The 13,243-nt window shown below is 51.3% G+C and overlaps 4 protein-coding genes across 4 annotated transcripts; 2 read left to right on the plus strand and 2 right to left on the minus strand.

Moving 5' to 3' along the window:
* Positions 1–1,240: 1,240 nt before the first annotated feature.
* Positions 1,241–2,692, plus strand: Z517_01305 (phosphoserine phosphatase SerB; the record flags this gene model as incomplete). Its single annotated transcript, XM_013434266.1, has 1 exon — positions 1,241–2,692. One exon carries the CDS (start codon positions 1,241–1,243, stop codon positions 2,690–2,692), a length of 1,452 nt encoding a protein of 483 aa, XP_013289720.1.
* A 1,015-nt stretch (positions 2,693–3,707) lies between these two features.
* On the minus strand, positions 3,708–6,116 carry Z517_01306 (uncharacterized protein; the record flags this gene model as incomplete). The annotated part of the gene is made up of 1 exon (XM_013434267.1): positions 3,708–6,116. The coding sequence occupies one exon, from the start codon at positions 6,114–6,116 to the stop codon at positions 3,708–3,710; it is 2,409 nt and encodes an 802-aa protein (XP_013289721.1).
* A 3,478-nt stretch (positions 6,117–9,594) lies between these two features.
* On the plus strand, positions 9,595–11,646 carry Z517_01307 (uncharacterized protein; the record flags this gene model as incomplete). Its single annotated transcript, XM_013434268.1, has 1 exon — positions 9,595–11,646. One exon carries the CDS (start codon positions 9,595–9,597, stop codon positions 11,644–11,646), a length of 2,052 nt encoding a protein of 683 aa, XP_013289722.1.
* A 289-nt stretch (positions 11,647–11,935) lies between these two features.
* Positions 11,936–12,979, minus strand: Z517_01308 (uncharacterized protein; the record flags this gene model as incomplete). Its single annotated transcript, XM_013434269.1, has 1 exon — positions 11,936–12,979. One exon carries the CDS (start codon positions 12,977–12,979, stop codon positions 11,936–11,938), a length of 1,044 nt encoding a protein of 347 aa, XP_013289723.1.
* Between the last annotated feature and the right edge of the window lie 264 nt (positions 12,980–13,243).

Below are 13,243 nucleotides of genomic sequence, written 5' to 3' on the forward strand. Positions count from 1 at the left end.
CCCATTGAAAAGCGATCCGACTGACAACAACACTGGGGGGAATGATGAAAGTGCTGGAAGCTCACCTTTTTACAAATCAACCTGCTGCGATATCATCGTTGAGCACGCAATTCAGCAGTGGAGCGAACTAGGAGTTGAGAGCCTCGCGATCCGGTGCCAAAATTTGCAAAAACAGTCACTCATCGCTCAACTGCCTCATCCCTTGGTCGATGGCGTGATCGAGGAGGCAAAGAGCCTTCCCCATCGTCATTGGATGCCGCCCATTCTCGACGTTGAACGTCTTTTGTCATTTGCTGGCCTTCTCACCCGAGAACCGTAGGATATCGGAAGTCGGAGAAAATCTGGATTACATGCGTACCTAACTTAGAGGATAGGGTCTCCGGGTTCAGCTAGGCCCCATTTTCTATACCTCCGTGTGTGGCTAGGCAATCGGAGCGCAGCGTCCTTTGTTACAACTTACGTGACAGCTCCCCTGCGAGCACCTCATCCAAGCCAAGCCACGAGAATGCGGGAGTAACAAGACACTGCAAATTGCGAAGAGAAGGTCAACGATGTCGTGAGATTGTGACAGGGTGACGACAGCCCCCAATACGAGTAGAAGTAACGTTGATATCTCTCGAGTCTGGACCGAACCTGTGAGAGGGTGAGAGAGCGACAGCCGGGCGCGGGGATTTGCCGAGCCCCGGTGAAGGATTTTATCGTGCCTTGCGTGCTCAATCTCGCCAAGCCTCACGTGCAGGAAATGGAGGAAATGCACGTGAGCACAGCTGCTGGACTGTCTCGAGGTCACGGGATGCTTGGCTGCGTCAAACTGCGCTTTTTGCCTGCGATTGTTGCCCTTCCATCTAATTCGCTACAATCTTCCCGGAATTTTGTTTTGTTCTGCTTCACGAACTGGTGGAGGTATTTTCCCCAGTTCAATCTTTCCACTTGCAGGTAAGCTTGAGGTCGTTTTACCAGGCAACTTCAATGGTAGGGATCTTGGCGAGCTACCACTCAGAATATTCACCCAGTCTTTTCTCCATTGTCCCTCCATGCTGATCTGAGCCTCAATGGGTTGTTCCTGCATTGGCCTCGAGATGCTATGACGTCGTTTTGCATCCCGTCGATCGCACCCCTCATCCGTCCCTGTTGCTCTCCAACGTCGACCTAGTGTGGCTTCAGGACAAGGAGTACCTTTCGACCTTCAAAGCTGTTGCGCGACCTCTTTGCCATTTCAGAGAATCAGCTCGTGCTCGCAATGGCGTCGCCTTCTCGATCTCACAAGCTCAGCTTGGGGAAGGACTCACTGGGCGCCAGTACGTTTCTCGACGACCACCTTGAATACAAATCACGCCAAACAGGACCCTCGGCGAGTATCGATGGAGTTCTGGAGCAACCACCTCGAGTTCCCCGAAGCGTCGTTTCGAACCTTTCTCTCTCGAGCGCGTCGAGAAGATCCATCAGTGCCATCCCCCCTTCACCGATAGTGGCTCAAGAGAGTGGAACTATTTACACAATATCCCATACCAACTGTGTTCCTGAGGTTGGTGATCCGGCAAGACTTGTCGCGACCATCTTCTACAACTCGAGTGCACCGCGACACCCCCATATCCACCCAGATCAATCTCCCCCAGCCAGACCGACAGATCCAATACCAGTTCCCGAGATTGCTGAAGGCTCCGCGCCGACAACAAGCATCTCAGAATATCCTCTGGAGCCGCCTGCACCTGAACCTGAACCTCTTGATCATCTGTACGGTGCCTACATATCTCAACTATGCTTGACCCACTTCCTCTCTACACTTGACAGTCTTCTGGTGCACAACACTCCTGAGGAGAGGCAACTGACTTCTTCCCACCGATGCCTGGCACCAGATCCATTCAAACCAAGAGTAATGGAGGTTACCTTTAGCCCTCCTCCAAACCCCGAATACTTACCGTTTTCTCTCATCTCCAAGCACGAATCGATCTATAAATTCGAAAGAGAATGGAATTGCGAGGTCATTCTGCAGCCCTCCAATGTCTTCCGTCGACACAAACGTCTTTGCGTCTTTGACATGGACTCCACCCTCATCTGTCAGGAAGTGATTGACGAGATCGCCGCCTTTGTGGGCGTCAAAGACAAAGTTGCTGCGATTACCGAGCGCGCCATGAACGGAGAACTCGACTTTGCTGCATCTCTAAAAGCAAGAGTAGCGTTGCTGAAGGGTGTGCCAAGCGACGTATTTGAACGGCTCAAGCCCAAAATTGTCATCACCCCAGGGGCGAAAGAGTTGTGCAAATGCCTGAAAAGACTCGGTTTTACTCTTGCTGTCTTCAGTGGTGGATTCCAGCCTCTCGCGAATTGGCTTGCTGGGGAACTGGGGCTCGACCATGCGTTTGCGAATCACCTTGCGGTTGACCCCGACTCCAGCACACTTACTGGAGAACTCGAATCTGCGTACCCAATCGTTGACTCTCAACACAAGCGTAACTTGTTGATAAGCTTAGCAGCCAACAAAGGAATTCCTCTTGTTCAGACAATGGCGGTCGGGGATGGCGCGAATGACATTCCCATGCTCAAGACAGCTGGTCTGGGTGTGGCATGGAAAGCCAAATCCAAGGTCCAAATGGAAGCTCCTGCCCGCCTGAATATTGGTGAGAGCATGCTGGACTTGGCCTATTTGTTGGGTTTGTCCAAGGAAGAAATCGACCAGCTTTTACGGGACTAGATGGCGGATCCAAAGAGGGTTGATGACGGGTATCAACGATGGATAGATAGTGTGGGAAGAGTGCACTTTATTGGCCAGCGCTTGAGCGAGTATCTGTTGGGTGAAGACTATCATCTGTTTCCGAGACTGCTGCATGGGAGAGGGAAGGTGCTTTGAGAGGAGAGCAGCTCCAGCTTTCAAGTATGTATTTGCTGCTTGGAGACGGAGTGGCTACGAGAAGACAAGAAATGAGAGCATGTCCTGTCGAAGAACGATATCATGAAACTGGTACCAAAAAGCACAGCACGACTTTCCTCTGTGTTCTCTTCTCTGTTGTCGCCTTTCCATCAATTTTTGAAGATGAATAGCTTAGGAAGAGGGTGGGCGAGTGAGAGTAGATGGGAGATTCAAAGTGCCACCTCCCCCCCTCCGCCCTCTTAACACGGTGGAACTGCTGTAGGTACCGGAATACGTAGTCGAACTCAAACTCGAACTCGAACTTAGTGTTATGAAACGACTCAATTCTATCATATCCTCAATCGGATTGGCGCAGAAGAAACAAGAAGAATACAAGAACAAAAGGAAAAGGAAAAGGAAGAAAGTCTTGTGCATGCATGTGAATCAAGTCTACCTTGGTCCGTACCATACCATACGTGTGGCAAAGTAAAGCGTTGTTGGCTCAAAACATAGGTACCCAGCCAGCCAGCCAGTAATTTTTGTCTTCCAGCACTCAAAAAACCTCATACAAGAAGCTTCACCGCGAATAGTACGACATTAAAGAAACGCTCGTTGGTATACACACACGTAGCCAAGATGCTGTCGCCTCATTTGACGCCCGCTGGTATTTCCAACAGTAGCTGTCCCGACCAAATCCTGTGACATCCCTCGACGTTTCGATATGGAGCCTCAGATGGTGCCAGGGAGAAATTCATCTTCATCTTCAAACGGATATCCCAATGCCGTTTACGACATCATGGCTTTGCAAACAATGGTACGTGCCGGCCGCATCCGGGCTCACATCACTCTTCATCCCGAACTATGAACCCTCTTTTCCACCCACGACTGGTCCATCGCCCTCGATAATGGTGAATTTGTCAAAGTTTGCCGTGAGTGCTAAGCTTTCAAATCCAACGTCCACCTTGTCGGATGTGGCGTTGCCCTTTGTCTGTTGAGCGAAGAACGAGTCTATGCGCTGTTGAGCGTTGACGGCTGCAGTCATGCCTTGAGACTCTTGGAGGACGAAGAGGACGACAACTTTGGCAAAGTCGAGCTTCTCGCTACTGATGGCTGTCGAGGAAGGTTCGGAGGCACCAGTGCTCGTTGTAGATGGCGATTGTGACGCCGTTGTTGTGGCCGAACCAGCGTCGGTCGTTGTAGTCGCGCTCGTGACAGACGAGGTCCCAGTGACTACAGCTTCTGTTGGGCTGACTGGCCCTACAATTGGTGAGCTCGCTTGGAAGACAATCCCATTAGAAGTCGAAGTTCCTGCGTCGCCACCATCCTGTCTCCTTTCGAGAGATGATCCTGAGCAGGCTGGTTCTGCACGCGCAGTTACTTGAGGTAGATGAGGCTTGTTGATCACGGGCGGATTGGGCTCAAAGCCAGGTAGCATAATGAATCGTCTCGTCCTCCTTGTTCCCAGGTTTGAAACACTTGAGTTGAAGTCCACCAGAGAATTTTCACCCGTGCAGGACAGATTGTGGGACGAGAAAAGTGATAATATCGTCGAGATGTTGAGAGCGATATCGAACCGCGTCTGTGCATCCGAAAGCGTAGGGAGGATCGAGAGCCCCATCGTTGCATTTTTGTACTCGTTATCCCCGTCATTCAACGTAATGGTCATACAATCCCCTGTGTTTTCCGACGTTTCACACTGGCTCCCGGTAAACCCGTTGGAGCAGACACAGACGCAAGCGTCGTTGCTCACTATGCTGGTGCCCCCATTGCGACAAGGATGACTGGCAGCACAGTTGCTGAGGCTGGCAGATCGGTGTTGTTTTGGTACAAGAATTAGGAATATGGGTATTAATACAGCGGCGGCAATGAGAATGATGATGACAACAAGGACGATGATGAAGATAGGTAATGACAGGCCGCAGCACTTCCGCCGTTGTTTTGTGCGGTGGCTTTTGGACAGATCGGTGGTTGAGGCGTAGCCATCGCCCTTTTCACCTAATGGCCACAGCGTATCTCGCTTCGTCGGGGTACCACCTATAGCTGGAGCAGGGAAAGCTGACAGCATGTCGGACATGGTCGAATGACGATTGTTAGGGCCCATCTTTTCACCACTACCCCACATGTCCAACATGCCTAGTCGGCTTGCAGTCTTTCCTCTGTCGAGATTGGCAGCAAGCTTTGTTGCCCGTCTGATCAAATCTGCCAGACTGGTTGTACTGCCACGACTCTCGGCTTCCCTGACAGCGTCCATGTCCAACCGAGGCGGTCTTCGATTGGCAGGGATCTTGTCACTCATCGCCGGCTGCTCAATACCCAAACCAAGCAGATTGTTGGTAGATTTCTGGGAATGTGACGAGGCAGGGGTCTGGGTAAGAAGCATTCCAGAAGAGATTGTATTCGGAGATTTGGGAGTCTGTAGATATTCTTTATCCGCCGAGGTAGAGGACGGGGATGTGTCAAATGGCATCCTAACAGGAGTGTGACTGCGCGAGACAGGAGTACCCGCACGCGACCCGATATGTTGGGTACCCATACCAGCAGCCACCGCTGCACTGAGGGCTTCCATAGTCGCTTTGGGGTTGATGTGGGTGGGGGGAGCAGGAAATTCCTCTGGGATATTCTGCTCGATCTGACTGTCTCGATTCCTGATAGTAGTAAGGGCTGGCTTGGCTCGTTTCCCGAGGCTTGCTTGCCGCACGACTTGTGGCATTGGATCTGGCGAACCGGCTAGGTCTGATTCATCATCATATTCATCTGGATCACCTGGATAGAACCGCTCCTCAGGGCCTAGAGCTTCACTTTCAGCATAAACAGAACCTGAGTAGCGTTTGGACGTTGGGGTTGGGAATCCTCTTGATCTCGATCCGGGTGTTGTTCCGGGGGTAGCATATTCGTCGGCTACTGATGACATGTAGGATTGATGCATATTGTACTTGCGACCTGGCGACTGCGAAGGGTCATGTCTGATTCTTCCTGAAGATGGAGGTATTGGTGGAGCAATAGGGAATCTGAAATTCTGCACCAGAATTCCATTCCCTGTAGGTTTCTGCTGCTGCTGGCGAGAAGAACTGTCAAACCTGACAGGAGGAGGACCAGTGCCAACGCCGGCGGGCACTTGGCGGGCACTTAACTTGACATTCGGGGGTACTCTCACTGATGGATGTGGAGGAAACTGTTGGTATTGCGAAGGTTGAGCATAGTTAGGTTTGGAGTAGTGAAAGCGGGCTTCATGACTGGGTTGTGGCTGTTGAGTCTGGTATGGATCCATGGCAGCTACGGCTTCGTATCTAGACCTCGATGCTGATTTGGGGTAAATTCAAGCGTGTTGGACTCCTTTGCCGCGTTTCAGCAGGACTTGGAGTTCTTCCAGGCTTTAGAAGTATATAGGCATGTTCCTGACATGCGTGAGGGATTCAGAGAAGTTGACGGTGGCGCTGTATGTGACAAGTCTGTAGAAATGTCCGTTCGTGCAAGAAGAAAAGACTATTCCCATTATGTCAGTATGCTCGACAAGGCATTCACCGTCCACTAGATCGTCTCCGGGAGCACTTCGCTACATGACAAGGCTCGTCCGAACCCTTCGAGAATCGTCTTTTGTGCTCATGAAGCCGCGTACCTTGTGTGATCTGCTCTATCAATGCCTGGCCGCCTTCCTGCGCTCCTGCGCTTCCTTCTTGCGGAGTTGGTCGGATGTGCGGGAGTCAATGGATGGTTCGAGCGCCAGATCTCGCTGACTTGGGTTACGAATGGGCTGGGAAGAGGCTCAACCTAGGTGGATAGGCCGCAAAACTGGTTGTGAGGTGTATGTCGGTGAAAATAAAGGCACAAAGAAGTTGCAGGCACCTGTCCGCGATAGATCAGATGAAGAGAAATCGAGCGCAATAAAACGAGCGAAGAGGTGAACGAATGTGCGGCACTTGTGCGTAAGGAGCGACGGGGAGAATTGCTCTGCAATGGAGAAATAGCAATCTAGGTATCTAGCGAAAAGAAGAGTCGATAGACATGCACCGAATCAGGCTGAACGAGTACAGAGTGACCTGAGAGAGGACAAAGACGAGATTGAGAAGGAGCGGAAAGCACGACCACAGGACGGCGAGCGAATGAACGGAAACCAACGTGGGAGAAAAGGTGATACAACAAGTGAGAGAGAAGCCGTGTCAGGAGGTTTGAAGCTGGTGCCAGCAGCGCAGACGATGCGGAGCGATGCAGGCTGGTGACAAGGCAGTACCTGGTACCTGGCTAACGGGCAGCGAATGGGGCAAGGCCTCGGTATCTCGCAGCCGATGAGGGGCTCTGGGGGCTTATTACGGTTGGGGCTATTCTTTATGGAGAATTAGCTTGCCCATGTACAGGCACCTTATTGGCCTCTTGGGGGCTAGTTTAAACACGTTCGCCTGCAGACCCTTGAGCCGTTGCAGCCCGTTGCTCCACCTTCAAAACTCGGCTAGACAAGGACCAGGGCGCAGTTCTGAAACACCAGCCTGCCGTCCATGCGAAGTGTCCTGTTCCTTGTTCCTTGTTCCTGTTCCTGCATGGAAACAATCTCAGAATCCTTGGTGTGATCCTAGATATGTCGGCGACGAATCATGCAACTCATCCGAGAACTTATTATCTGACATGACCCTCGAACTGTCCGTCACAATCTTGATGCTGGCAAGGCTGTTCCCGAACACATTTGATCTTGGTCTACGAGGCCTACCCCAGAGTCGTCAAACCAGATGTCGATCGCACATGGGCCAGGGTGAAGACTGAAAGGTATCGATGGATGTCAAGGGGCAAATAATAGTGGTGGCTTAGACCAATGACAAAATGGTGGCTATCGAAGGCTTGCTATCCGTGAGACATCCATTGAGTCTTGTACTGAGTACGAGTACCGAGTACCTACACTGTCTTGCTTGTAGGAGGAGGTACGAGGTACATACTCCATTGTTCTTCGATACTGGTGGCTCTCTACATATCTACCTATGTACATACTGGGTACTTATATTCAAGACTTTAAGTCCGAACAAGCCTCGATCTGGCGAGTCAGATGCGTGGTCCATCGACTTGGCTGCTCTTTAGTGCCATGAATGGCGTGTCGCTGCGTGGGACTGAGATAATAATACAAGCATTGACAGGGTTAATGAGGCTGCGATCCCGTAATTTATTAATTAATATCCGCAAGCCCACGGTGCCATGGCGCTCATTGTGCCTGCGCTCACCGCTCGTGCTCCATCTTCGTCACACTCCGTGAGGTACTCGTACATTGTACTCGGTACATACGTCTGGACGTAATACACTCTGCAGAGTAACAGTGGGGAGGTTGTCAAATTAGATAGTCTACAATCCTCTTTCTCCATAGGTACCTATATATGGGCGAGTAGAAGGTACTACTTCCTCCTTCATGTAAAATAGACCCCGGTCTGTTCTGACACCCATCTCCACCCTCACCACTTGATCAAGATCAACCCAATCTCCATTGCGATGATCTCATATCCACCCCTCTATCGCTGTGCAAGGATTTATTCTTGAGCAGTGTGGCAGTTCGTGTACCTAGTATCCCACGAGTTCTCGAGTGTTGTGCTAAACCAATACTCAACTTTGGCGTTGTCTCTTCTTCATGTCACATCATAAGCGCGCACATTGTAGATGGACATATTGAGGTATCTCCCTGCTCCAGCAACAAACCTCGCCAACATACTGCATCTCCTGCTTTTATGCACCATAGGCCACACCATTGAGCAAGTTCTCGGGTTCGATATGCATAGATCAAGCAACACCTGGAGCGGGTTGCGGCTAACGGCTTCCGATCTGGCGAATGAGGCTAATGCCTAATTCTAGAGACCATATCTCACGGTGTTGCCACGCCTGTCTTGTGCTGCAGAGATGGTTTAATGTGCATGGGACTAGGCCAACTTGTACTGCCTCATGTTGTTGTGTGGTACAATGACCTTTGTGTGCGCAGCTAGTCTTGGGCTTCCTGCGGCCTGGTCTGGCAGTCTCAAGTGCTGGATCGATTGCCATGTACCAACCATGCCGCAGTTTGATCATACAAAGCACCTTCAAAATTTGCCAACATGACCAACACTCCTTTCAGTGTCTCTTCATCATGTTGACTGCGATCGCTCTTCCCGTCAATCAAGGATGCCGGTTGCCAAAGACACGCGGCTGCCAGGGCTTGAGCCATGGACCTTCCCTTCCAACCTGTGTCATGGCATGACTTGTCAATATCTCCGTTTACCTTGTCCCGAGACCTATTCATGCCTCCGTCTCCTTCTCTTCATTGTCTGTCTTTGGCTGCAGATGTCCGCTCCTTGTCTTTGGGTACTTCTTTTGAGGTCGAATTGAGTTTGAGTGTTATTGCATCTCTTTCCTCTGAACCCCTTCCTCGGTATGGATCATTCACCTGGCTCTTTGCCGTCCAGCGACTCTTCAGGCAGGTCAACGCATTCTGGTTATCCTCCTGGGACTCCAAAGCGTAAGTGATAACCGCCTCGAGCTCATCAGGTCGAGATGAGAACCTGCATCTTACACTGTACTAATCAGTAGTCCTTGCAGCACCAATAGATCCTCCCCGGCGGCGGTCCTCCTTATTCTTTTCTAGAGTCTTACACCCTTCGCTTTCCTCGAGAGCACCTGAAGGACATAACAAAGACGTTGGCGAAAACCAGAAGCCCTTCCCAGACGCAGTATTGCCTAACACGGGTCGGAAAAGAATCCAACCAGGCTCAACAAGGTCGAAAGTCATACCTGGTCACATTGGACAAATGCAAAAGCTCATTCAAAGTGCGAAGGCTTCATTCCGCCTTGACGCCCGGTTCGCTGCCTCTCCAGTTGGCTCTATTGATTCTAGATTACCCCCAAGTCCTGAGAAGCGGGACACTTCTAATGTCAACCCTGGTCTTGTGGGAGCTGCTAAGAAAGAAGGCTTAGAGTCATCTTCCAAGAATTGGAGATACTCTAGAGCCCCAAAGTCCGTTGCTGAATTTGACACGGATGTCAGAGAACCTTTCCCAGAGGGATCTCCAAAGCTTCCAGATTTGCTCTCAGTTGAGATGGACCATTGCAAGGTGTTGGCTGTTGAGCCTCCCAGCAGCGGATTTACTTCGCCTGTCGATAAGGGAGATTTCGCGCTTCCCCTCAAGGATACGCCCAATTTTTCCTCATCTCCCGTATTGCAAGTGTCGAGGATGTCAACCGACGATTACGGCGACTTATCTCCCGCAGGACGTCTGTCCATCACTGACTTGGAGCGGCCATTGACCCAACTTCGCGTGAGTGCTGACTATGACATGGATATCGGTTCAGGAGAAGAGTCACCCGTCGTCAGTCATCTCCAACGCAAGTCAATAGACGCAGACGGACAGTACAGAGAGTCGCAAGCCAGTGCAGAGGACAGATTTGTTCTGTCTCCGACCGTGAAAAAAGCAGCAGACTCGGCGAAGCGGAAGCGCTCAATGTTTAGCGACATCTTTCCCAAACCCCCAACGCACAGAGGCAGTGATGGCACTGCATCCTCTTCAAAGGGATCACAGCATACAGATGGCAAACCATGTCCGGATCCTCGTCTGCATACACGCGGGCCGACGGTATTATGCCCTGATCCGACTGCTCACTTCAAATCCCCAACACCCAATGGACTTGGACATCATAATGCCGCCCTACCTTCGAATGTACAGGGGAGGTGTGAACGCCAGCACGGCGCTCCTCCAGGATTTGGTAACCCGCCCCTCCCTTTCAACCGCGCCACTGCGACAGGCAGTCCAATGCCATTGTTGAAAGCCAGATCACCAGCAGTCCCCCGCAGAGCAATGACCCACAGTCCGTGGTATCCTCCGCAAAAGTTCACCCAGCCTCGATCTCAAGTTCCTATCCATAAGTACCGGAGCCGGCGACATGTTGGTACTGCATCGGAGCATTTCGAGCCTGGCTGGTATTATGCTGAGAGCCCTTACCAATCCACAAGGCTGGGACCTCCAATGTACTCTTTCTCAACAGCAGCAGCCAAAGTTGTCGGACAAGACCCAGCTCCTGATTCTAGGATTCGAGATTCGTACAGAACAGATACTCTCACACCACTGGCAAGACCTGCTTGTCGATTCAGGAAAAATGGCCTCAATGCTCTTGCCAGCGCTCGTGGAGTCGGTAAGCACTACGGCGGTCCTTCATACCTGTCGAGGCCCCCTCAGCGTCGCATGCAGCCTCGGAGGTCACGTTTGCCGAACAATCTGCAGTTCAGAAGCAGTCCACCACAATGTTTGGCGGAATCTGCACCAGACCCGCAACAAAAAAAGAGGTCGAGAGACATCGAGATGCCCACAAGTGAGATCTTCGAAGACCAAATAGCAACGGAATCAATTGACCCAAAACTGAGACTGGAAGAAGGCGAAGAAGTCATTGAAGTCGACGAAGAGACTCAGGCAGCTGTCCGTATGGGCCTGTTCGGTGCTCCGGACGCAGCAGCTAGCCATGACACTGGAAGAGGTATGAAGGAGCTCAGCCCACACGTCGGGGTCTGGCGAAAGGGCACACGACCTTCTGTTAGCAGGAAGAAACGGCGGCCTAGTTACTGGGACGCAGATTTAGAGGAGGTGATGCGAAGTCCCGCAGCAAGGCACGTGGGCTCGTCACCAATCAAAAAGGACAATGTAAGATCTGAGCGAGCTGGGGTTGAATTCCATGCCGACAAGGAGAATCAGATGCTGCTGACCGAGGAATCACTCGAAGATGAGTCGAGCATGGCAGAAGGACCGACTGTTTTGAAAGAGGACGCGTCGATGGAAGACCAGGGATTAAGTGGCGTTATTTCCCATTACTGATAAGGTGAGCTGCGAGCTGCGATGGTTGATGGCTGGAGTCAAATACATACTGGGATTCGATTGGTATAATATTAATCCGTAGTGGTACTATCGGAATGTACCGCCATGCAGGCCTACAATCTGACATTCATTCCTGACCAGTCACTTTGATAAGATCGCAAATGGCTTGGTAGAAGCTGTCTTCATAGGAGCCGACGCTCCCCTCGGTGCCTCATCCTCGCTTCGGGGCCTTGCAGAGAAGCCAGCCGGTGCCTTGTTTTGGGCCCTAACATGGTACAAGAAGACATGGTCAGCCAAGCTTCAGAACCTTGGATCGTGGCTCAGATCGCAGGCTTGCTGTTGGAGGCGAAGCGGACAACAAGGATGACTTCTTGGCCTGCGTTGTTTGGGACTTTGCAGACGAGATTGTACGAGTCATCAGAAGACTCTCCGACTCTTGGCCCCCTGTGGTCTTGGACGCCAGTAGCTTGCTTTCGATGTTGATATCATATCTGCTTTCAGGCTCATTCAGGGTGGGAGTTTCGTACTCATCCCCAATCCCTAATTGGCGCCGAAGACCCCATATTTCCTCTTCCAGCTCTCGCAATGTAGATGTGATGTTCAAGATTTCAGGGATCGTTGAGGAGACCGCTGCGGTGAAATGGGTTTGACATGTGCGTAAAGCGGGAGGGATGAGGATGCCGTACCATTTGAGAGGGTCTCTGGATGTGTCTGACACTGACGAAGTGATTGAGATACGGTAGAGGGGTTTGGCTGTTGGCTCCTGGACGTTCTCTTCCGAATCATCTTTGAGGATTTCCATATCTTCATTGCTCCGTGACAATGATCCGGTCCGTCTAGCTGGAGTCTTGCCCGTCCTTGTTCCGTCGCTGTTCCCTGCCTCAAGGGTTTGTTCTTCCTCTTCCTCGAAGTCGTGCGCCTTCCAACAGCTCTTATGCAGCATGCTGTTTCCTTTCTCTTGGATCTTTGCTACCCTGTCCGCCTTCATACGCTCGTCGAATCCTTCCTCGCCATACCTCCTCCCAACGCCCAGGGTAGAATTTGCATTGCGATTCGCCTGCGCGAGTGCAAAGAATCCCTGTGAGAAGTCCTTGGAGAGCTGGGTGCGAAGATTGGTGTAGGTCTCCAAGATCGTCAAATAAGAAATGAGAAGCGCGTCTAGCCTTTCTGAGAGGAGTTCTTCAGGAGATTTTTGGTCTTTGGATTGCTGTTGTAGATCAGCCTGCGCCTTGGAGTCTGATGTCTCAGCTTCGACAGGGTCTGGTTGACTGCGAGAGGTGTTGCTCGGGGAGCTTGGGCGCGAGACCGGTGGAGAGGGAAGCTGAGATGCCATTTCCTATTCCCCTCCCAAAGTCCTCTCAAATGGCTTTAGGGATGTGAAATACTGAGTGTAATTCCAGGTGGAGTGTGACGCCTTTGATGGCAGCCTCGTAGAACGAGATCTCGGTCGTTTCGGAGATTTCAGGCCGAGCATTGACGCAACCCTGCGGCGGGATGCACAGTTTATTTGATTTCATGCAACCTGTAATTGTGAGAAGGCTCACGAGTCTATCTTTTCAGTCCATATCACTTTTCCCAACAATCACTCGCACTATCG

Source organism: Fonsecaea pedrosoi (genome assembly GCF_000835455.1).
Source record: "Fonsecaea pedrosoi CBS 271.37 unplaced genomic scaffold supercont1.1, whole genome shotgun sequence".
Taxonomy (NCBI): domain Eukaryota; kingdom Fungi; phylum Ascomycota; class Eurotiomycetes; order Chaetothyriales; family Herpotrichiellaceae; genus Fonsecaea; species Fonsecaea pedrosoi.